This window comes from Phaenicophaeus curvirostris (genome assembly GCF_032191515.1).
Source record: "Phaenicophaeus curvirostris isolate KB17595 chromosome Z unlocalized genomic scaffold, BPBGC_Pcur_1.0 scaffold_52, whole genome shotgun sequence".
Taxonomy (NCBI): Eukaryota; Metazoa; Chordata; class Aves; order Cuculiformes; family Cuculidae; genus Phaenicophaeus; species Phaenicophaeus curvirostris.
In genome coordinates, this window is record NW_027206665.1 from 76,380 (window position 1) to 102,458 (window position 26,079).

General features: G+C 46.5%; 1 protein-coding gene across 1 annotated transcript in view; it reads right to left on the reverse strand.

Annotated features, from left to right (window-relative positions):
- The window catches only part of LOC138733856 (lens epithelium-derived growth factor-like), a 115,354-nt gene that overhangs the window by 23,163 nt on the left and 66,112 nt on the right, over nt 1–26,079 (reverse strand). The window contains exon 6 of the mRNA XM_069881358.1: nt 20,862–20,924. Within this exon, the coding sequence (XP_069737459.1) occupies nt 20,862–20,924 (63 nt within the window). The remainder of the gene's footprint in view (nt 1–20,861; nt 20,925–26,079) is intronic.

Below are 26,079 nucleotides of genomic sequence, written 5' to 3' on the forward strand. Positions count from 1 at the left end.
GGACATAAGGCCTGATGGAGAGTCCAGCAGGTTGTCCAAGGGGGTTCCCTCTAGTGTCCTGGGGAGCTTGGGTCTGCAGGTCAGCTTCACCACCATTTGCAGGCCTCTGCACTTCTACCACTGCAAAATCCTCCAGTTCTTTGTCCTCCACCTGGTTTTATCCCGTATTACCCATTTTCTCTTTTCCCAAACACACCTTTTAACCACCCCTGCAATCTCCTTTTCTCCACCCAAACATGTTCCAAACAAACAACCCATTCCTAATTATCTTTTCCTCATTGGTCCCAAATCTGTTACATCTGTACCCAAATTTGGTGCTTCCAACGCTGTCACCTAGGCAATTTTGGCCTAATATGGTATTATGACATTACCAATACAGTTACCTAGATTAAGGTGGCCTTGCATCCCAAGACTCCTGTGCTGAGTCTGGCTGGGACGGAGTTAATTATCTTCATAACAGCTTGTATGGTGCTGTGTTTTAGATTTGTGACCAAAGCAGTGCTGATAACACACACATGTTTTAGCTATTGCTGAACAGTGGTTGCACAAAGTCAAGGCCTTCTCTGTTTCTTACTCTGCCTGCTCTCCTGGGCACTTGCTTTGTTTTGTTTTCTTCCTCACTTCTTCCGCTGCTCCTTTGCTTATAAATTTTTATCTCGACCCATGAGTTTTCTTGCTTTCACTCTTCTTTTCCTCTTCCCCCATCCCACTGGGGGTAGAGGGTGAGGAGCGAGCCAGCGGTTGGTTGTGTGGTGCTTAGCTGCCTACCGGGGTTAACCCACAACAACTCCCTTCTGACTCTGGTCCATGATGGTTATATTTCATTTTCATTGTATGCTTTTCGGACAGAATTATCTTACTTTAGCCTTGATACCCCTACCTACTCCTAATTAAGCACAAGCAGTTTACATACCAGAGCAATGACATAACCCAGCTAGTGCTCACACCATACTTCTGCCCTTGAAGAGCTTTCATCACACCTCTGGTTCCCATCAGAGGCCTTAGCTAGTTTTGAAGCCTAATATTCCAGCGGGAACTCTTGCTCACAGCCTGTCAGAACAGTATGGAACTGTTGGAAGGGGTCCAGAGGAGGGCTACAAAGATGATCCGAGGGCTGGAGCACCTCCCATATGAGGACAGGCTGAGAGAGTTGGGCTTGTTCAGCCTGGAGAAGAGAAGGCTCCGAGGAGATCTTATAGTGACCTTCCAGTGCCTGAAGGGGGCCGACAAGAAAGCTGGGGAGGGACTATTCATAAAGGCTTGTAGTGATAGGGGAGGGGGAATGGGTATAAACTGGAGAGGGACAGATTTAGACTAGACATTAGGAAGAATTTCTTCACCATGGGAGTGGTGAGGCACTGGCACAGGTTGCCCAGGGAAGTTGTGGCTACCCCATCCCTGGAGGTGTTCAAGGCCAGATTGGATGGGGCCTTGGGCAGCCTGATGTGGTGGGACGTGCCCCTGCCCATTGTAGGGGGGGTTGGAACTGGATGATATTTAAGGTCCCTTCCAACCCTAACTATTCTATGATTTTTTGATTCTATGAATAGAAGCCAGAGGGGAGCAGGTAAAAATGAAGCCTAGTATGTAGGCTTTATCAGTGAACACAAAGGACTTCTCACCAGTATGATGACAAGACTTTATTGGACCACCAACTTCACAAGCATTTATAAATGTACCCAAAACAATCTAAGATTAAAATTTAAATATGAGACCCTATCTAATGGAAGAAACAGAAACCAACACTAGTGAATTAACCTCAGTACTATCTTGCCAAAGAACATGGTGAACCCCACAATTTGTAACACCACCCTTTGATATGTTTACCATAGGCAAGTGGCAAACTTGACTTGGAACAATCCAATAAGAGAAGGAGTACCACATCAAGTGGGACTGGAATGTAAATTGATACAATACCCCTGTGCGCCTTTTATTATAAGTATTCAACATACCATGTTCCCCGAACAAGGCATCTACAGAAGAACTAAGAGAAACATATCAGGTACACGAGAAGTTGCCCTAAACACCATGCATATCCAAGCCCTCCAAGTCCAGCTGCAACAGGTTGGACAACTAACCTCTCAGTGCCTTGAGGGGCTAGCTAAAGCTGCTATACAATTAGAAATGGCTCGCCTGCAATTGCACTGAATAGAAAGACAGACGCGGGAAGTCATGAAAAACGTATCTAAGACTATTCCTACTGGTATTCAGAATGACTCTTTGGACACTATCTGCAATGGGCCACTTTACTAATAATGTACAAGTATGGTTAATCTGTGAAGGAAAACATTGGGATAGCGGAGCCTGTATGTTGCATCTTCCTAATACTTCAGCAGGAGAAGTACTTAGCTGTGAGCTGCACACCTAAGATGTGAGGGCACTTCTAAGAATTAGGTGGAAAACCCAATCTGTGTGGGCTACATACGTCTGAGATGTGGAATTACCAGTCATAATGGCTGGTCAGTTATGGATGCATAGCTTGATGTCTCCATGGCTATGAAAAGACAGTGAACAAACCAAAATTGTCCCTGTAGACATTTGAAATAGGGTTCTATGCATTAATAATCACTCTTTCACAGAGGCAATAAATTGCCAAACTCCTTCACGTAGATACAATTATTGCATAGTAATTAATGCGTGCATTTAGTCTGTCCTGACCTAAACCATGACACTGCCTCTCTTTCTCTGCCCCTCCTTTTGCCCTGTCTCTGTCTTCGCCTTCTCTCTCCCCCTCTCTCTGCTTTCCCTCTCTCTCTGTCCCTGATGTTAGGGGTTCCTGAATCCGACAGCCTGAGAGAAGCGAGGCTGCCAAAGCTCCATGTCCCCAGGTCCAACCAGTAGCAAGGCTAAGCATGTATTCCCAGTAGGCACACGAACAAACAGAGGTATACAATACAAATAAATATACACACTGTGGTGGATTGACCTGGGCTGGCTGCCAAACCCCCACCCAGCCACTCTCTCACTCCCTCTCCTTAGCAGGACAGGGGGAGAAAATAAGATAGAAATGCTCGTGGGTCGAGATAAGGACAGGAAGATCATTCACCAATTACCATGATGGGCAAAACAGACTCAACTTGGGGAAAAATTTGATTCAATTTGCTGCCAATTAAAAATAGAGCAGGATGGTGAGAAACAAAGACGAAACTAAAACCACCTTCTCCCACCTCTTCTTCCCAGACTCATCTTCACTTCTTTTTCCTGACTCTTCTACCTCCTGCCCCCACGAGCAGTACAGGGAGAGGGTGGGGAATGGGGAGTTGCAGTCAGTTCATAACAGTTCATCTCTGCCACATCTTCCTCACGCTTTTCCCTTGCTCTAGCATGGATCCTTTCCTCAGGGTACAGGAACAGACTACCCCATCAGGGGTTCCCCACGGGCCGGTCATCCTGCTCTGGCATTGTTTTCTCAGCATCTACCATCCTTAAATATGTTTTCGCAGAGGCACTACAAAGTCATCTGAGCGGTTCAGTATTGGTGCGTAGTTGGTCCATTTTGTCTGTCGCTAAGCCATCTGGAACTGGGTAAGACCTGCACAGGGCAGTCCATGACCTCCTCCTACACAGGTCATCCCTGCAGCCTGCCCCCGCTTCCAAAACTTGGCCAGTTACGTCTGATACATCTCTCCAACCTTTCCCCCATGTGCTATCCCCTCCAATCCCAACCCTCTCCCCAACCCCAAATCCTCCAAGCCCCCCTTACCCTACCCACCAGCCCCTCCAAGCCCAACCCTTAGCCTAACCTCCAAGTCCTTTAACCCCCAAACATACCCCAACCATCAAGCCATCCAAGCCCAGAACTTCCACTAATGGCCAACCCCAACTCTTCCTCTACCCACCAACCTCTTCCAAGCCCTGACACATCCCCTAACTGCCAACCCCTCTGGCTCTAATCCTCCCCCTACCCGTGAAGGACATCAAGGCCCAAGCCATGAAAGCTCATCTCTAAGCCTAACTCTTACCTTGCCAGTAAACTCCTTCAAATCCAATCCTTACTTTGCCTGCCAACCCCTCCAAACTCAAACCCTCAAAAGCCCAACTCTTACCCCGTCTCCCCATCCCTCCAGTCTCAACCCCTACCCTATCCACCAAGCCCTCCAAGCTCAATCCATATCCAGACGGTTAAGCCCTCAAAGATCTACCCTTAAACCTATCTGCTCACTCCTCTAAGCCCACCCCCTCCAGGCCCATCCCTTAACCCTAAGTACCAAGCATGCTAAGCCCAAACCTCACCCTAGCCATCAACCCCCTCTCAGCCCAACCTCTAGCTTAAACCCCAACTCCTCTAACAGCCAACATCCCCAACCACCAACCCTTGTATGCCCAAGGCCTAGCCAACCCACCGACCCCAGCTTTTACCCTTCCTGCCAACTCCTCCAAGCCCAACCCATACCCTTAGCCTAAAATCCAACCACTCTAACACCAACTGAAAGCAGCTCAAACCCAGCCCCCAGATTAACCCCCAACCCCTCTAAACACATGGCCTCGTCTAACCACCGAACTCACTTAACACCAACAGTCTAACCTAAGTGCACCCCTCTAATCAAACCCCTTACCTTAACCACCAACTCTCAGCCTGATCCCCCCAACTCCTTAAACACCAACACTTTACCCAACTCAAATGTCAACCCCTCTTACCCTGACCCTTCCCCTAACCACCAAACCTTCCAAGACAAATGGTTCCAAGCTCTGTTTCCAATCCTTCCAAGTCTAACCGTTACCCTGTCCGCCAACCCCTCACCCTGCCTGTCAACCTGTCAAAGCCCAACCTTTTCCCTAACCCCAAGCACTCCAAGCCCAACCTTTTCTATGCCCGCCAACTCCTTTGACCCTACCCCTTCCAAGTACAGCCCTTATCCTGACCACCAAACCCTCCAAGACCAAACCCAAATAGCCCAACCCTTACCCTTCCCACCAACCCCTCCAAGCCCATTAACCATTCCACATCCAACCCCACAAAGCAAGCCAAACCTCTCCAAGACCAGCCCCTTCAAGTCCAATCCACATTCTATCCAATCCCTCCAGCTCCAACCCTTCTCCTGCCCACCCATCCCTCCAAGCCCAATCCTTTCCCTGCTCACCAACCCCAACTCATAATCTACCAGCAACTCCTCTAAGACCAACCCTCACTCTGCACACCAACTCCTCCAAGCCAAAACTCTACCCTACCAGCCCACCCCTCTTATGTTCAACCCTTATCCTCCTTGCCAGTCCTTGCCCACTCCAACACAATCTTGCAGTCAAATTCTCTTGAGTGCCTACAACACCTTTTGCAGTAAATTCTTGTCACACTGTGACTCAAGCTCTGGGCTTCCCCCCCCCCCCCCACCAGCCAAAACTCACTTCTACCGCTAAGCTCTCATCTGAACTGTGCACTTCTTAAGGGCATGCAGACATTGCCCACACCAACATAAGTCCTCAGAGGTAAATTCTTTTTCCTGCATACGTCTTGCTTTCTACAGCCCATTCTGTTGCACTCTCAACTGCAGTCAAGCACCTTGCTTCCCCTTATTTGACAGCTGAAACTTGTGTCTACCACTAAGCACTCATCTCACTTGAGAAGGACACACAGCCACTGCCCACGCCAACACAAGTGCTCACAGCCATTTTCTCTTTCCTGCCTACAACTGCCTTCTGCAGCTAATTCTTGTTGGCGCTCTGGGCACTCTCCTCACTCACCAGCCAAAACGCATTTTTACCAACATGCTGTTCTCCTGACTGTGCAAGGACCTGCAGACACTGCCCGTGTCAACACAATATAATATTCACAGCCAAATTCTCCTACCTGCCCACACTTCCCCTCTACAGCCCATTCTTTTCACAGTTCAAAACTCTTGTAACCAAAACTCTTGTCTTATAACACAAGAACGGGCTGCAAACAGCAAGTGTAGTTGACAAGAGGACTTGACTGAACACTTGTGTTGGCGTGAGCAGTTAACTGCATGTCTTTGTAAGGGTATGTGGAAGGAGCATCTGCTCCTTTAAGGGTATCTGGTCAAAGGAGACATAAACAAGAACATACAGAGACAAACTTGACTAATACACACACTTATAGGTATGTTGGACAGAAAAAGAAGATTGAAGAAAATGTCCCCCTTTCTACATCTTTGTCCACTACACGTGCTTGTACCCTTGTTAGTACTAAAAGTATCAAAACTAGTTCTAATTCATACTACTGACGTGGGGATGGATGCTATTAGTCCAGTTTTATATGAATAAGGTCAGGTTCAGACTTCAAAAGAAAAATTTTAATTAATTTTAAAGAACTTATGAGAGAAGTTTTCAAGCACCTTTTTCATCTGACCAGAGCTGCACGTGCCTGACAGTGAAAATCATCTTGGTCCTGTAAGCCATTTTGAGGTCAAAGAACCAGAAAGCTTGAATGTTTAAAAAGTTCAAGAATGAGATCTCTCTTTCTGAGTGTCATCTGAGAGGTTTTTGTCCCTTTGGGAAGTTAAAAAAAAATCCCACCCACACAATCTTTTGGCTCCTCAGCATCCCAGGTTGGAGACTGGATTTTTAATAAGATATTATTTAAATTCATTTTTTTTTCTAAAAAATGAAGTAATTCTCATAAGGACATACAAATGTTACATCTTTCTGATATTCAGTATGCTAATGATTCATGGCAGAGCACACTAAGGCCATGGATGTACTCTCCTACTCATTTCTGCTGCCAGCACTAACGCAAGCAAGTTGAATCAGGAAATGGCTTCAACTTAAAATTAGACTTTATCTCACTTTATTCTAGATCAACTCCCCGATCTGGCTTTCTGTCTGACTACGTGAGCATTAATACTTGCACAAGAAGTGCAAGCAGCTGGGACCACTGCTTTCAGGAGAAGGCTGGATTTATACTGCACTAATGTGACTACACAAGCATAGCCTCATGAAAAGGGACAGTATTTCAAGTGTTTGATTTGGCATTATGAACACGTTGCAGAAATGTTAGGGGAGGGTCAAAAGAGATTATTTTTTTAGTGATTTGAAAACAATTTATTCCTTAACATTTCTTATTCACACTAAACCAGGAGAAGATGGCAGCTCCCTACTTTGCATCAAGTTCAAACACAGAAATGTGAATGGCAAAATGGCCTCTGGAAAAACAGAAGTTCATAGAATCATAGAATGGTTTGGGTTGGAAGGGACCTTAAAGATCATCCATTTCCAACCCCCCTGCCATGGGCAGGGACACCTTCCACCAGACCAGGTTGCTCAAAGCCCCATCCAATCCAACCCTGAACACCTCCAGGGTAACCTGTGCCAGTGCCTCACCATTCTCACAATGTAGAACTTCTTCCTAATGTCTAATCTGAATCTCCTCTCTTTCATTTTAAAACCATTACCCCTCGTCCTATCACTCCACTCCCTGATAAAGAGCCCCTCCCCATCTTTCCTGTAGGCCCCTATTAAGCACTGGAAGGCTGCTGTAAGATCTCCCAGGTGCCTTCTCCTCTCTAGGCTAAGCAAGACCAACTCTCTCAGCCTGTCCTAAGCTCAGCCTTAAACTGCATTACTAACAGTGTTAGTTAAGTGTTTTTTCAGGATAATGAGCTAGCTTCATTTGTGGGAACGTTCTACAGAGAGCAAGGCCTGGATGCTGTGAGATTGTTTAATACTGAACAACTCTAACAAGGCCTTGAAACAGAGAGCAGAAAGATAAACAGGGGCCAGCTGGGAGGAATGCAGCAGCTAGTTCAGTGGGAACGAGTACCAGCTGAAAGAAAAACAATTAGAGAGAACTATCAACATAGTTAATTGTAGTGTCACTTGGTTTCTTAGCATGTGCAGTAGTTTAGCCAATAATATGTTAGTAATAGCTTTATGGACAGTTACCTTTAACCAATAATACACTGTAGATACCCTCGTGGGCACCCAGTTATGTAACCAAAAAGGGTTTATAAAGAAACAGCTAAGCTCAATAAAGTGAACATTCGCTGATCACATTGATCTCTGCGTTTTGATTCCATGCTCCTGTCAACAAGTGGCGCCCGAACAGGGACCCTCGGATTGCCTGCCGAAGTTGCTCAAAACGACTGAAGATGCGGTAAAGGGTGGAAGGACCGGCCGAAAACTTTCTGGCGCTGACCCGGTGCTGAAGATTTTTCTGGCACTGCTGAAGATTTTCCGGCACTGCTGATGATTGAAACTTTCCGGCACTGCTGATGGCTTTCCAGCACTGCTGAAGATTGGAGTAAGACGCGCGTCCAAATAAAGAAGACTCCGGAGTCAAAGATCCGCTACAGGCAAGTAGCGGCGGTCGGGGAGGAATGGGTTCCACACTTTTTAAAGATAATAAAGAGGCAGTGGTGAAACTCCTCCAACCTATCCTCTCCAAGAGAGGGATTAAATATGACAAGATTTGTCTAATTGAACTATTGAAATTAGCTACTAAGTTGCTTGGTCCCTGGTGGAAAGTTTTTGAAGCGTTAAAGGCGCATGTTGGCTCTAAACAGCAGAGCGATAATCCCGAGCCGAGTGCAGGATCGTCAACAACTGCACTAACCCCCCCACCCCCCTAAACTGGCTGTGCTTGCCTCTGCACCCCCCGACGGGAGGGCCAACAATCCCTTCGATCCGGGTCCGATAGACACCGACAAGGAGCCCGATCCACCCCACCCTGTCCCTCAGACCAACGGGCGCAAGCCAGGGGGGAGGCACAGCAGCAGGGAGAAGTTGAAATATTGCAAGCTTTGATCTGTGCGCGGCACTGCAGTCTGCGCTGGGAACTAATTAGCGATGAGCGATAAAGGAGATTCCAAAAACTGTAAAAAGAGAACCAAGCTGCCCGGCCGAGGGCCGCTCCCCCACCCCTCCAGCTCCCGTGGAGCGGCCACTGCCCTGGGCTGAGGGTAGGGCCGCTTGCCACCACCACTGCCGCCACCGCAAAACCCAGACAGTTTCAGCGTTACAGAAGGGCCTGTTAACAGATACAATAAGAAATGGCTCAATTAAACAACGTTGGTAGCAGTTCAAGAATCAAGACAGTTATAAACACTTATAAAGATACCGGATGTTGGAAAGTTGAAACAGGCGTGACCCGTATATGGTGTTTATAGATAGATCAAAGGATGCGCTCGACAAGCAGGTAGACAACTGAGCAGTTACAGAAGCCTTAATTTTGCAATCAGTGACAAAAAATCCTAATGATGAATGTAGAAAGATATGGTGCAGTCTGAAAACTCCTACAACAACAGCTGGGATCATTTACCTATCAAGCACAGCTGGTAGCTGCTGCCCTGACTCTAATCTGGGACAGAAATACGTTCTGTCAGAGACGCGGCAAAGAGAGACATTTTAAAAGAGACTGCCACACACAACGCCAGGAGAGAGGGCCTAAAATCTGCCCTTGGTGTGGAAAGGGCAAACGTTTTACCAGTTGGTGTAAATCAAAATGGGATAAGAATGGGACAGTATTGTCAGAAAACCAGGAGCAAAGCATGGTTCAGAGGCACGTACCAACACAGACGCCTCCGCAGCAAGCAGCAGCTCTCACCTCAGAGCAAGAACCAGAGGCAGCACCGAGATGGATGTGATCACCACCATCGCAGTAGTGCTGCAATCGTCTGCACTTCACACAATACCATGGAACATAAAAGGACCATTGGAGGGTGGCTTTACTAACTTGTAATTAGAATGATTATCAATAATTTGGTTAGGAATAGGCATTGGAACTATGAACGAGTGAAAAATTGGGTACATTGCAAAATTTAGTGGAAGAGCAAATCGATCACGGGCATACAGTCCCATTTAATAGTCCTTGGAACACACCTGTATTTGTGATAAAAAAGAAATCTGGAAAATGGCGTTATTTACATGACTTTTCTAGACAAACTACAAGAGGCCTTAAATAAGCAGGCAGACAATATCGCCGCTAGATAAGTGTTGCTTAAACAATTAGCCTTAAAGAATGCAAAAATGGACTTAGTGCACTGTTAATTGCATGATCACCTGTTACAAAGATTGTTTGTTTTACCACAATTGACTGATGCCGTCTTTATGAGAGAGATGAAAGTAATAGCTTGGATGCCTGTGCCTCCTGACTTTGTATCAAAGGGCACTAGAACCACTCAGCTGATTTGTTTTTCAACAATTGTACCCCATGAAGGAAATTGCATATGGGGAGACAGAGGCTGTTTTTCAACTGACCAGTCCGCGATTCTATCAATACAGAAACTGAAAAAAAAACCCAACACCAACCAACCAACCAACCAAAAAAAACTACCATAAGTGAAATATTTGTTAGACAATCAATATAAGCCTTATTAGATAATGCATGTACATATTTTAAGTGTTGTATGTTCCCAGTACCGTGTGTAGTTTAAATATCCGTAGCATGGAAAAATTGTGGATCCAATAGTGATAACCAACATTGTATGAATGTATTCAGCTAGCTGGGAAATGAGTGGCCGTGTGTGTGTTTGAAGTACTTCAAACGTTTGTAAGACTTACAAATCGGTTTAGATTAATCTTAGAAATACATCTCTGGGACCTTTCAATCTCAAATGTCCGCTAAGCCGGCAAACAGGTAGATTTACCTGGGGATCTTTGGAATGAAAGGCTTCAGAAGGAAAAGTTTTAAAATACCTAGCAAAACATACAGCTGTATGTGTGTGAGTGCCCCCCTCACCCTCCCGCCCTTCTCTTTCCTTTCTAAGTTTTTTTTTTTCTTTCAGCTTTGCAGAAGTCCAGAGGAGTTAACAGTGTTATCTCTCTAGGGGAATGCCAATTTGTGAGAACACTCTGCATTCCAGTGTCACTCATCAGCAACTGCTGGGTCCTAGTGCAGACAACCTTTAGGGATAATTGAGGCAATGATAGAGGAAAATTCAAAAGATTCATTACGAATTATTGAGTGGATATTTTGCCACGCTAACCCCAAAAAACATAGTCACTAAATTTGAAATGATTACAATGATAATCACCGAGGGAAAAAAAAAATAGTGTTCAATTATTAGACCAAGACCCGACAATCATTTATATCCCAATGATAAAAGAGTATGCTAAGTGGTGCATGGCAAATATTTTGAATTTACAAGTAGATCTAACGGATTATCCAGGAAGTATTGATATCCATTTACCAAGTCATGTCATTATTGAACATACCCATCAAGTAGTAAAAACATTGTTAACATAACAAACAAACAAACAAACAAATAAAAAAAAAAGGGGGGGAATCAGGAGAGACACTGCAAAATAGATTGATGAAGGTGCAATATGTAATGAATTTTTTGCGATTAGCAAGAGATGATCAAATTGTGCCGAAGGTGAAGCATATACAAACCATGTCATCAAAATTAGAGCAAGTATAAGACAATGTGAAAATGCTATTGAAAAACAGTTATTATGGGCAATGGACAGGTCTGTATAAGCTACTAACATGGGGACGAGGTTATGCTTGTGTTTTAACAGATAAAGGACCAGTTTGGGCACCTGCAAGGTGGATCAAGCCCATGTTGCTGTGTGACAACTGTTAAGCCCCAACCACAAAAGCAGTTGACAAGAATGAGGAGGACGTTAACATTATGGATGCTCTTAATCCTATGGGTGGTAGTTAAAGGATGTCCCTGCGTGATGGATTCTCGAAAAATGGGTGGATAACAGGATGGGTATGAGAACTGTTGGTCAAAGGAGGAATGTTATTTTTGATGGTGTTAATTGCTTTGACAATTATCCTGTGTGTTACAGTGTATACAATGTCAGGTCAATCATATGTTTCACCTGAATGCCTTAGTCATCGAAAAACAAAAAGGGGGAATTGTGGGAACATTCTACAGAGAACAAGGCCTGGATGCTGTGAGATTGTTTAATACTGAACAACTCTAACAAGGCCTTGAAACAGAGAGCAGAAAGATAAACAGGGGCCAGCTGGGAGGAATGCAGCAGCTAGTTCAGTGGGAACGAGTACCAGCTGAAAGAAAAACAATTAGAGAGAACTATCAACATAGTTAATTGTAGTGTCACTTGGTTTCTTAGCATGTGCAGTAGTTTAGCCAATAATATGTTAGTAATAGCTTTATGGACAGTTACCTTTAACCAATAATACACTGTAGATACCCTCATGGGCACCCAGTTATGTAACCGAAAAGGGTTTATAAAGAAACAGCTAAGCTCAATAAAGTGAACATTCACTGATCACATTGATCTCTGCGTTTTGATTCCATGCTCCCGTCAACATTCATTAAGTGGCGTCCAGTGACCTTCTCAAGGTTGACATCTCTAACCTGCAGCCTCTGGGGACGAACCATAGAACCATAAAAACATACACTAGTTTGCGTTGGAAAAGACCTTAAACATCATCTAGTTCCAACCCCCCCTGGCCATGGGCAGGGGCATGTCTCACCACATAAGGCTTCCCAAGGACCTATCCAACCTGGCCTCGAGGGATGGCGAAAAATTCTTCCTTATGTCTCGTCTAAATCTGCCCCTCTCCAGTTTATACACGTTCCCCCTCATCCTAGCACCACAAGCCTTTATGAACAGTCCCTCTCCAGCTTTCTTGTAGGCCCCTTTCAGGTACTGGAAGGTCGCTATAACATCTCCTCAGAGCCTTCTCTTCTCCAGGCTGAACAAGCCCAACTCTCTCAGCCTGTCCTCAGGGAGGAACAGGGGGTAAACCAATGGATGTGATCTATCTGGGCTTCTGTAAGCCCATTTACCACCCCTCTCTGGGCCCGGCCATCCAACCAGTTTTCCACCCAGGAGAGTGTGCGCCTGTCCAGGCCAGAGGCTGACAGTTTCCTAAACAGAATGCAGTGAGAAACTGTGTCAAAGGTTTTACTGAAGTCCAAGAAAACTACCTCCACAGCCTTTCCCTCATCCAGTAAGCGGGTCGCTTTGTCATGGAAGGTGATCAGGTTAGTTTGGCAAGACCTGCCTTTTGTGAACCCGTGTTGACTGGGGCTGGTCACATGGTTATCTTCCATGAAGATAAATGGCACACTGCTTCTTCGGCGGCACCTGGCAGCAGAATGGTGAGTTCTGTGGTGAGGTGGACATTTTGAGGCGGTGGGGGCTTCCCCGAGCTGGGAAAATCCCAGAAAAAAACAGGCAGGAACGGGGCGGGCGGCACTGGGCTCCTGACAGCCGGCAAACGATGGTCCTGCGCGGTGCCTGACGGGTGGGGGTGGTCCCTTGGTAGCACGGGGAAGTGGAGCGTGGCAAAGAGGTGTGGGACAGTTTGAGCTGCAGTTCGAGAAGGCAGGGCGTAGAGAGGGGCTAGAGACTAGCCAAAAGACACTGAAAACTATGGTGGCCGCACATTGCTCCAGGCAGTGCCCCCCTCCCACACCATCTCGTGCCTCTGGTACTGGCTCCACTTGTGGAAGCTGTGCTCGCATGGGGGAACTCCTTTGCATGGTGGAGGAGCTAAGGGAGGAGGTAAAGAGGCTGATGACCATCAGGGAATGTGAGAGGGAGATAGACCAGAGGAGCAGTGCCCTCTCACTAACTCAGCGGGCTGATGGAGCTGGTATGACTGAACACCACCCACAAGCAAACTGCAAGGTTGGGGGAACAAGAGATGGGGAATGGCAGCAAGTCCCTGCCAGACGAAAGAAACCTGCTCCCCTCACCCAGACAGCAAAGCCCCAGATCCCCCTGGTGAACAAGTACCAGGTGCTGCAGGTGGAATCCAACCCTGAGGATGAGGATGATGGCTCCCACAGCCTAGAATCCTTCCCTAGGCCGCACCATCCTCAGAAAAAGATAGAAACATCCTCCATTATTAAGAAGAGGAGAGTGATTGTTGTAGGGGACTCCCTCCTCACCTCCCTCACCACAAGAAGGATGTTGAGGCTCTGGAGTGAGTCCAGAGAAGAGCAACAAAGCTGGTGAAGGGGCTGGAGAACAGGCCTTATGAGGAACAGCTGAGAGAGCTGGGGTTGTTTAGCCTGGAGAAGAGGAGGCTGAGGGGAGACCTCATTGCTCTCTATAACTCCCTGAAAGGAGGTTTTAGAGAGGAGGGTGATGGCCTCTTCTCCCAAGTGACAGGGGACAGGACAAGAGGGAATGGCCTCAAGCTCCGCCAGGGGAGATTTAGGCTGGACATTAGGAAAAAATTTTTCACAGAAAGGGTCATTGGGCACTGGAACAGGCTACCCAGGGAGGTGGTTGAGTCCCCTTCCCTGGAGGTGTTTAAAGGATGGGTGGACGAGGTGCTGAGGGGCATGGTTTAGTGTTTGATAGGAATGGTTGGACTCGATGATCCGGTGGGTCTCTTCCAACCTGGTTATTCTATGATTCTATGATTCCTAAAAGGAACAGAGGGCACTGAGGTCAGACTGACAGGCCTGGAGTTCCCTGCATCCTCCCTGCGACCCTTCTTGTAGACAGGCACAACATCAGCCAGTCTCCAGTCAAGTGGAATTTCCCCAGTCAGCCAGGACTGCTTGTAGATGATAGAAAGGGGTTTGGAAAGCACATCCGCCAGCTCCTTTAATGCCCTCGGGTGGATCCCATCCAGCCCCATAGATTTGTGAATGTCTCATTGGCCAAGCAAGTCTCTAACCACCTCCTCTTGGATCATGCGAGCTTTGCTCTGCTCCTACAGCCAGTGTGGATGCATACACAGGGAACAACTTTCCTTACTATTAAAGATTGAGGCAAAGAAGGCATTAAGTACCTCAGCCTTGTCCTCATCCTTTCTCACAGTTGTTCCCTTTGCATCCAATAAAGACTGGATATTCTCCCTGGTCCTCCTTTTAGTGTTGATGTATTTGTAGAAAGTTTTTTTTATTGTCTTTCACAGAATTGAGTGCCAGTTTGAGTTCTAGTTGGGCTTTAGCCCTCCTGATTTTTCCTCTGCATGATCTCACTTCCTCCCTGTAGTCCTCCTGAGATACCAGCCCCTTCTTCCAAAGCTCATAGACATTTCTCTTTATTTTGTTGTCCACCCAGATCTCCCTGCTCACCCAAGGTGTTTTTTTTTCCCCACAGGCTCATTTTCCGGCACATGGGTACAGCTTGCTCTTGCGCTGCCAGGATTTCCTTCTTGAAGAGCACCCAGCCCTCTTGAGCTCCCTTGCCCTTATGGACTGTCTCCCATGGGACGTGATCAACCAGCCTTCTGAACAGTCTGAAGTCTGCCCTCTGGAAGTTTAAGGTGGCCATTCTGCTAACCCCCCTCCTCACTTCACCTAGAACTGAGAATTCTACCATCTCATGATTGTTTTGCCCCAGGCATCCTCTAGCTGTCACATCCTCCACAAAGCCTTCTCTGTTCACTAGCAGAAAGGTCCAGGAAGGTGCCTTCCCTTGTTGGCTCACTCAGCAGTTGTGTGAGGAAGTTGTCTTCCACACACTCCAGGAACCTCCTAGACTGCTTCCGCTCTGCTGTATTGTACTTCCAGCAGACATCTGGTAGATTCAAGTCTCCCACAAGGACAAGAGCTAGCAATCTTGAGACTTCTCCCAGTTGTTTGTAAAAAAGCTCGTCAGCCTCTTCTTCTTGGCTAGGTGATCTATAACAGATTTCCATCACACTATCTGCCTTCTTGTGGGCTCCTCTGATTTTTACCCACAGACACTCAATCCTATCATCACCATTATCAAGCTCAATGGTATCAATGCACTTTCTAACATAGAGGGTTACCCCGCCAACTCTCCTACCTTTCCTATCCCACCTGACATGTTTATATCCCACCATAGCTGCACTGCAGTTTTACGAGTCGTCCCACCACGTTTCCGTGATGGCAACTATGCCATCGCCTCCTTGAATAGCATCCCCTCGGGTGGAACCACAATGAATCCTCGCACTATTCTTCTTACCCTGAGAGACTGCTGTAATGGATGGACACCCACAATCATGAACTTAAGGAACTTTAGTGTGGATAAATCATGGATTGGCAATATATATGTATATTTGAAGATATAAGTAGTAATTAACTGAGCACGACGCAAATGGTATGGAATAAGGGGTGGAATGGTTTGGTTTGAGCTAAATTAGAGTCAGCTTTGTGACTAACTCAGTCACTCTAAGTAACTTCACTCTCTGAAAACTAACTGCATGTTTTTGAGACAGTGTTCTTCTCTGAAGTGATAACACAGGTCATTGATATACAGAAAGGCCAATGCTTATGCTTAACCAAGGCCATCCTTGAGCTGGACAAAAAGGCGCTGCAGCTGTGAGGAGGGGTGAATAGGGCAGGTGACCCTGAACTGACCAACAGAGGATTCCATCCCATATACGTCATACTTGGTATAAAACTGAGAGATCACAAGGGTTTTGTCCTCTTCTGCGATGGCCGACATCCAGTGAGGACCTCACCTGTCTGATTGCTCCTGATGCCCAATCTATGTGTTCCTGAATCCAGTTCCTGAGTTCAGCTCCCTCTTAGCCATTCCCTCGTGTCTGCTCTGCAGCATTAGCATTTGTGGTGATGTAATAGTCATTGAGGGGTGGGCTGGGGGTGCGATCTCAGATGTCCAAGGGAGATTAAAAGATATTTTAGGGCCTTGGGACAAATACTGAGGGAATCTGGGGCCCAGGTGATTTTTTTCTTCCCTCCTTCCAGTTACGGGTGGTGACATAGCACAGATCAGACGGATCCAGTCAATTAATACATGGCTCCATGGCTGGTGTCACCACAATAACTCTGGGGTTTTTTATAATGGGATGGCCTACACGGCACTGGGACTACAAGCTTCAGATGGGAGCCACCTTTCTCAGAGGGGGAGGAAGGTCTTTGCCCAGGAGCTTGCAGAGATTGTAGATAGGGCCTTAAACTAGATATGAAGGGGGAGGGGGATAACATCAAGCTAGCCTGTAATAAGTGGTGGGAGGACGGGTGTCAGGGATCAGGTGTCAGGGAGGACACTTCTGTAAAACACCTTATAGGTAATAAAGGGTCCACTGGAAAGGTGATGCAACTGGCAGCCCAGCTGAAGTGCCTTTACACAAACACATGAAGCTTGGGTAACAAGCAGGAGGAGCTGAAAGCTACCATGCTACTAGAAAGCTATGATCTAGTTGCCATCATGGGAATGTGGCGGGGTGAATCCCTTGACTGGAGTGTGGCTATTGACAGATACCAGCTGTTCAGAAGGGACAGACCAGGAAAGAGGGGTGGAGGTGTTGCTCTCTATCTCAGGAAAGGGATAGAATGTGAAGAGCTGACGTTGAAGAGTAACCACAAACAGGTTGAGAGCTTGTGGGTCAAAATTAAAGACAGAAGAACCAACGGGAACCTTGTGGTTGGTGTATACTACAGGCCACCCGATCAAGGAGATGTAGCCGATGAAGTCGTCTTCCTCTAGCTACAGGAGGCTTCATGCTCACAAGCTCTCATCCTACTTGGGGACTTCAACCACCCCAACAAATGCTGGAGAACTACCACGGCAAGCTGTAGGCAATCCAGGAGACTCCTGGAGTGTATTGAGGATAATTTCTTAGTCCAGCTGATAGAGACCCCCACCCGAGGAGATGCAATATTGGACCTTATGGTCACCAATACAAGCGAAGTCATCAGTGACATTAGGATCAGAGGCAGCCTGGGCTGCAGTGATCAGGCCCTGGTGGAGTTCAAGGTCCAGAGGGATATGGGACAAGAGAGGAGTATAGTCAGGACCCTAAATTTCAGGAAAGCAGACTTCCAGCTCTTCAAGGAATTAATCAATATGACCCCCTGGGACATGGTCCTCCGAGACGAGGGAGCGGAACAGATCTGGCAAATATTTAAGGATGCTTTCCACAAAGTGCAAGAGTGCTCAGTCCTCATATGTAGAAAATCAAGCAGGGAAGGGAAGAGACCAGCTTGGCTGAGTTGAGAACTGCTGGTTAAACTAAGGAAGAAGAGAGAACTGCACAGGCAGTGCAAGCAGAGACAGGGATCCTGGGACGTGTATAGGGACGCTGCCTGGATGTGGAGGGAGCAAGTCAGGAAGGCCAAGGTACAGCTGGAGCTAAACTTGGCAAGGGAAGTGAAGACTAACAAGAAGGGCTTCTACAGGTATGTGAATCGGAAGGGGAAGGTCAAAGAGAATGTACCCCCACTGATGGTTGGAAATGGTGACCTCGTATCAACAGACGAGGAGAAGGCTGAGGTACTTAACAACTTTTTTGCCTCAGTTTTCACCGATAACCACTTTCCTCACCCCTCCTTGGTCATGGGAAAGCGAGAGGGTGTCCAAAGGGGTAAACCCCCTCCCACAGTAGTGGAGGATCAGATTCATGACCACCTGAGGAACCTGAACATTTATAAGTCTATGGGATCTGATGAGATGCATCCCAGAGTTCTGAGGGAATTGGCTGATGTGGTTGCCAAGCCACTCTCCATGATATTTGAAAAGGCATGGCAATCAGGAGAAGTCCCTGGTGAACAGAAGAAGGGTAACGTTGTGCCCATTTTTAAAAAGGGTAGAAAAGACGACCCTGAGAACTACTGACCTGTCAGCCTCACCTCTGTGCCTGGGAAGATCATGGAACAGATCCTCCTAGAAGACATGCTAATGCACATGGAGGACAGGCAGGTGATTAATGGCAGCCAGCATGGCTTCACCAGGGGCAAGTCCTGTATAACCAACTTAGTGGCTTTCTGTGATGGGGTAACCGCAGCGGTGGACATGGGTACACCAATGGATGTGATCTATCTGGGCTTCTGTAAAGCCTTTGACATGGTCCCCCACAACATCCTCCTCTCCAAATTGGAGAGACATGGATTTGATGGGTGTACGGTACGGTGGATAAGAAACTGGTTGGATGGTCACATTCAAAGAGTAGTGGTCAATGGCTCAACGTCCAGATGGAGATCCGTGACAAGTGGTGTCCCTCAGGGGTCCGTACTGGGACCAGTGCTTTTTAATATCTTTGATATCAGTGATATTGACAGCGAGATCAAGTGCACCCTCAGCAAGTTTGCAGATGACACCAAGCTGAGTGGTGCAGTTGCCACAGTGGAAGGAGAGGATGTCATCCAGAGGGACCTGGCCGGGCGTGAGAAGTGGGCCTGTGAGAACCTCATGAGGTTCAACAAGGCCAAGGGCAAGGTCCTATACCCGGGTCGGGGCAATCCCCGATTTCAGTACAGGATGAGGAATGACGTGATTGAGAGTGACCCGGCAGAGAAGGACTTGGGGGTGCTGGTTGATGAGAAGCTTGACATTAGCCGGCAGCGTGCACTCGCAGCCCAGAAGGCCAACCGTATCCTGGGCCGCATACAAAAGAAGTGTGGCCAGCGGGTGGAGGGAGGGGATTCTGCCCCTCTATTCCTCTCTTGTGAGACCTCATCTGGAGTACTGTGTCCATTTCTGGAATCCTCAACATAAAAAGGATTTGGAACTGTTGGAATAGGTCCAGAGGAGGGCTACAAAGATGATCAGAGGGCTGGAGCACGTCCCATATGAGGACAGGCTGAGAGAGTTGGGCTTGTTCAGCCTGGAGAAGAGAAGGCTCCGAGGAGATCTTATAGCGACCTTCCAGTACCTGAAAGGGGCCTACAAGAAAGATGGAGAGGGACTATTCATAAAGGTTTGTGATGATAGGACAAGGGGCAATAGGTATAATCTGGAGAGGGGCAAATTTAGACTAGACATTAGGAAGAATTTCTTCACCATGAGAGTGGTGAGACACTGGCACAGATTGCCTAGGGATGTTTTGGATGCCCCAGCCCTGGAGGTGTTTAAGGCCAGGTTGGATGGGACCTTGGGCAGCCTGATCTAGTGGGATGTCCCTGCCCATGGCAGGGGGGTTGGAACTAGATGATCTTTAAGATCCCTTCCAACCCTAACTGGTCTATTATATGATCCTATGATTCTATATTGTTGGCTTTATGGGCTGCAAGCGCACATTGTCAGATCACGTCCAGCTTCTCATCCTCCAGCACCCCCTTCAGTCCTTCTCAGTCCACCCTGTATTTGTGCTTGGGATTGACCCAACCCCGGTGCAGGACCTTGCACTTGGCCTTGTTGAACTTCATGAGGTTTGCACAGGCCCTCCTCTCAAGCTTGTTGAGGTCCCTCTGGTTGGCATCCCTTCCCTCCAGCGTGTTGACCGCACCACGGAGCTTGGTGTCATCGGCAAACCTGCTGCACTTGTTGCACTCGATCCCACTCTCTGTGTCTGCAACAAATGATGTTAAACTACACTGGTCCCAATACCAATCCGTGTGAAACATCACTCGTCACCGGTCTCCATTGAGACATTGACCGCAGACATCTTTGAATGTGCCCCTCCAGCCAATTCCTTATCCACCAAGTGGTCCATCCATCACATCTGTGTCTCTCCAACTTAGAGACAAGGATGTCGTGTGGGACAGCATCGAATGCTTTGTACAGGTCCAGATAGATGATGTCGGTTACTCTTCCCTTATCCACCAATGCTGTAGCCCCATTGTAGATGGCCACCAAATTCTTCAGGCACAATTTACTCTTAGTGAAGCCATGTTGGCTGTCACCAATCATCTCCATATTTTCTGTGTGCCTCAGCAGAGTTTCCAGGAGGACCTGCTCCATGATCTTGCTGGGCACAGAGGTGAGACTGACTGGCCTGTAGCTCCCCGGCTCTTCCTTTTTTCCTGTTTTTATAAATGGGGATTATGGTTCCCCTTTTCCAGTCAGTGAGGACTTCACCAGACTGCCACGAATTCTCAAATATGATGGACAGTGGCTTAGCAACTTCACATGCCAGTTCCCTCAGGGCCCACAGATGCATCTCATTAGGTCCCATGAACTTGTGTACCTTCATGTTCCTTAGATGTTCAAGTTACTACAACCCTTTCAGATTGATAGGGGATGTGGTGGTGGTTTGCACAGGGGAAGGTAAAAGCGCTATAAACTGACGCAATCTATTATAAAGAAATCAGACTACCCCATAAGAAAATACCTTCCAATCCAGACTCTAATGAGTTAGTTAAATATATTTTTACCTTTCTCTTCCTTCCTCTTCTGATAACTTTAGGAATGCATATATCATTTTTTTTCATCACATCCTATGAAGATAAGAAAAAATAAAGTGTTTTAGAAAACTTAAGATATAGTTCAAATGATCAAGAATTTCTCAGGGAAATTGCATCACTGAAGCTTCTGATATGCGACAGAGGCAAAAGAAGTTCATCACATCAAGATGCTTTCTGTTAATAATTATCGTTACATTAAAGTAATTAATTAGATATCTCTAATTCTCATTCTCTTTAAAAACAAAACATCTTTAGAAAAGCTGGAGTTTGGAGTTATATATTTAGATCTATTTTAGAGATATATCTAAGTTCGATGACCTGCAGTATATTGATGAGATCATTATGTAGGGAAACACAGTGGAGGAAGTGTTTGAAAGGGGAAGAAAAATAAACCAGATTCTTTTGAAACCTAGTTTTGCTATCAAACAAAGCAAGGTCAAAGAACCTGCACAGGAGATCCAGTTTCTAGGAATAAAATGGCAAAATGGACATCGTCATAACCCAATGAATGTGATCAATAAAATAACAGCTATGTCTCCATCAGCTAAAAAAAGAGAAAGCTTTCTTAGGTGTCATGGGCTTTTGGAGAATGCATATTCCAAGTTATAGTTTGATCATAAGTCCTCTCTATCAAGTGATCCGAAACAAGAATGACTTTGAATGGGGCCCTGAACAGCAGCAAGCCTTTGAACAAATTAAACAGGCAACAGTTTGTGCAGTAGCACTTGGGCCGGTCTGGAGAGGACAAGATGTGAAAAAAGTGCTTTATACCTCAGCCAGGGATAATGACCCCATGTGGAGCCTCTGGCAGAAAACACCTGGAGAGACTCTAAGTCAGTCTTTAGGGTTTGGGGATCTGAAGCCCATTACACTCCAACTGAAAAGGAAACTTTAGCAGCATATGAAGCAATTCAAGCCAATTCAGAAGTAGTTGGTACTGAAGCACAGCTCCTTTTGGCACCTTGATTGCCTGTGCTTGGCTGGATGTTCAAAAGAAACGTCCCCTCTACATATCAATCAATTGATGCTACATGGAGTAAGTAGGTCGCACTGATAACACAATGGGCTTGAATGGGAAAACCCAACCGCCCAGAAATTCTGGAAGTGATCATGGACTGGCCAGAGGATTAAAACTTCAGTGTTGCCAGAGGAGGTGACTTGTGCTGAAGAGGCTCCCCTGTATAATAATTTACCAGAAAATGAAAAGCCATATGCCCTGTTCACTGATGAATCCTGTCGTATTGTGGGAAAACATTGAAGGTGAAAATCTGCTGTTTGGAGCCCTACACAACAAGTCACAGAAATGCCCTGTGGGGGTGGCTACAGCAATGGAAGCAGAGCAACTGGAAACACAGACGTAAACCCATCTGGGCTGCTGAATTATGGCAAGATATTGCTACCCAGGTAGAGAACCTGATTGTAAAAGTACGTCACATAGATGCTCACATACCCAAGAGTTGTGCCACTGAAGAATATCGAGACAATGAGTAGATGGACCAGGCTGCTAGAACTGAAGTGGCTCAGGTGGATCTGGACTGAGAACATAAGGGTGAGCTATTTACAGCTCATGACACATCAGGATATTTAGGAAGGGATGCAACATACAGATGAGCTCGTGATCGAAGGGTGGACTTGACTATTGATGCCATTGCACAGGTTATCCATGAATGTCAAACGTGCGCCATACTCAAACAAGCCAAGCAGCTAAAACCTTTTGGGTATAGAGGTTGATGGTTGGAATATCAATATGGGGAAGCTTGGCATATTGATTATATTACACTACTATGAACCTGTCATGGCAAGCACCATGTGCTTACAATGGCGGAAGTGACTACAGGATGGTTAGAAACATACACTGTGACCCAAGAGGGAAACACCAGTGGAACACGTCAAAGGAATTAAGGGGTGTTCCTCTAAGAAAGTGACACAGATGACAGCTGAATTACTTAATATCTTATTTACCTTAGTCTAATAGTAAGATGAGTTGTTCTATGGGTACCCAGCCCCTGATCTGGAAGGCAGGAAGAGCAGAATAGAGCCCCCATAATCCCAGAGGAAATAAATGATTAACAACCTGCTACACCACCTAGACACGCACATAACTATGAGGCCAGATGAGATCCACCCAAAGGTGCTGAAGGAACTTGCAGAAGTGCTCACTAAGCCACTTTCCATCATTTATCAGCAGTATTGGCTAACTGTGGAGGTCCCAGCTGACTGGAGATTAGCAAATATCATGCCCATCTACAAGAAGGGCTGGAAGGAGGATCTGTGGAACTACAGGCCTGTCAGCCACACCTTGGTGCCAGACGAGCTTACGGAGCAGATCATTTTGAGTGCTGTCATGTGTCACATACAGGATAATCAAGTGATCAGGCCCAATCAGTGTGGGTTTAGGAAAGGCAGGTCCTGCTTAACTAATTGTATCTCCTTCTATGACAAGGTGACCAGCTTAGTAGATGAGGGAAAGTCTGTGGATGTTGTCTACCTAGACTTTAGTAAAGCCTTTGACACTGGTTCCCACAGCATTCTCCTGGAGAAACTGGCTGCTTATGGCTTGGACAGGTGTACTCTTCAGTGGGTGAAAATAAAGGATGGATGGCCAGGCCCAAAGAGTTGTGGTGAATGGAGTTAAATCCATTTGGTGGCTGGTCATAAGTGGCGTTCCCCAGGGCTGAGTATTGGGGCCAATCCAGTTTAATATATTTATCAATGATCTGGATGAGAGGATCAAGTGCACCTTCAGTTAATTTGAAGATGACACCAAGTTGGACAGGAGTGTTGATCTGCTTGAGGGTAGGAAGGCTCTACAGAGGGATCTGGACTGTCTGGATCGATGGACCGAGACCAACTCTATGAGATTTAACAAGGCTAAGTGCCAGCCATGCAATGCTACAGGCTTGGGGAAGAGTGGCTGGACGCCTGGGGGTGACGGTTGGCAGCCAGCTGAATATGAGCCAACAGTGTGCCCAGGTGGCCAAGGAGGTCAACAGCATCCTGGCTTGTATCAGAAACAGTGTGGCCAGCAGGACTAGGGAAAGGATCGTCCCCCTGTACTCAGTGCTGGTGAGGCCGCACCTTGAATACTCTGTTCAGTTTTGGGCCCCTCACACCAAGAATGACATTGAGGTATTTGCAAAGAAGGGCAATGATACTGGTGAAGGGTCTGGAGTACAAGTCCTATGAGGAGCGGCTGAAGGAACTGGGATTGTTTAGCCTGGAGAAGAGGAAGCTGAGGGGAGAACTTATCACTCTCTACTACTACCTGAAAGGAGGCTGTAGCGAGGTGGATGTCTCTTCTCCCAAGTAACAAGCAATAGGAAGAGATGAAATGGCCTTAAGTTGCATCAGGGGAGATTTAGACTGGATATTAGGAAATATTACATCACTGAAAGGGTTGTCAAGCATTGGAATAGGCATTTTACAGACTTTTCACCAGGGTGGTCCATAGACTAAGGGAATAATATCTGGGTATTATATCAAAGGATGGGAAGAGGGGTGGAGGTTAATGAGGATGTAAATGGTATGGAATAAGGGACAGAGAATGTGCTGGTTTTGGCTGGGATAGAGTTAATTTTCTTCATGGTAGCTGGTAAGGGGCTGTGTTTTGCATTTGTGCTGGTAACAGTGTTACTATCAGAGGTATGTTTTAGTTATTGCTAATCAATGCTGACACAGAGTCAAGGCCTTTTCTGCTTCACACACCACCATGCCAGCATGTAGGCTGGGGGTGCACAGAAAGTTGGGAGGGGACAGCTGATCCCAACTGACCAAAAGGATATTCCATACCACATAATATTATGCTCAACAATTAAACTAGGGGGGGATTTTGGCAGTGGGGATGCTGCTTGGGGACTGGCAGGGCATTGGTCAGCTGGTGGTGAGCAATTGTTTTCATTTGCATCACTTGTCTTTCTTGGGTTTTATTTTTGTCTTTGATATTTTCCTTTTCATTACAATTTATTATTATTATATTTTATTTCAGTAACTAAACTGTTGCTTATCTCAATCCACAAGTTTTCTCACTTTTACCTTTCCAATTCTCTTCCCCTCACCCTGTTGGGGGGGAATGAGAAAGCGTCTTTGTGGTGCTTCGTTGCCAGTTGGGGTTAAAACATGACAGTAACAGAGGGAAGTGGGATACAGGGGGAGTGAGATGGGGATACGGGAGATATGAGGAGAAAGAGAGAGAGGAAAGAAGAGAGAGAAACAGAGAGGGAGAAGAGGCGGACACAGAGAGAGTGTGTAAGAGAGACAGATAGATATGGAGTAAGAGAGAATGAGAAATAAGAAAGAAGGCAGCAAAAGAGCAGGAGAAAGGACAGAGGGAAAAGGGAGTGATGAATAAATACAAGGGGAAAAGATAAGGAGAAAATTAAAAAAGATAACGGAACATGAGAGAGAGGTAAAAGAGAAGAAAAAAGAAAGTGGGAGAGAGAAAAAGAGAGAAGGAAAGATAGAGAAAAGAAAAAGAGAAGGAGGGGGAAAGGAAGAGGGGAGGGGGAAGGGAGAGACAGAGGGCAGGGAGAGAGAAGTGGGTAGGCAAAATGAGTTATTGAGACCAAAAAAAACAGGGTAGGGGGAGGTGGGGAGGAAACAGAGATGATGGAGAGATAGGTGGGATAGCACAGAATGAGGAGAGGATAAGACCAAGACAGAGGGAGACTGAGAGTATGTGATTGTGACAGGGAGGGTGTACAAGTATGAGAGATGAACAGGGGGGCAAAAGAGAAAAGGGAAGGGCTAAGAGTCACACATATACACATAGAGACTGAAAGAGTGATCAAGAAAAATAGAGATGCTGAGCCCAAGACAGAGAGAGACTGAAGGCAGGTGGGAGGGGAGGGTACCAAGGGGGTGAATAAAGAAGGTGAGAGAGTTTGCAAAAGGGAGACCAAGAAAGCCATATGGGTGAAAACGAGAAAGAGTCAGAGAAAGGGAGGGAGTTGGGGGGAGAGGGAGGAAGAGGGTCAAAGAGAGAGAGTCTGAGACCAGAAGGAAAGGGAGGAGAATGAATGAATGAGAGACAGAGAGACAGATATTAAGAGAGACGAGAAAGAGAAAGAGACTGAGATGGAGAGGGGAGACACTGAGACAGACCAGGTGACACTAAGAGGGAGAGCGTGAGAGAGACCAAGAGCATGTGAGAGAGACTGAGAAAATGATGGGGGGGAACCTGCGACTGAGA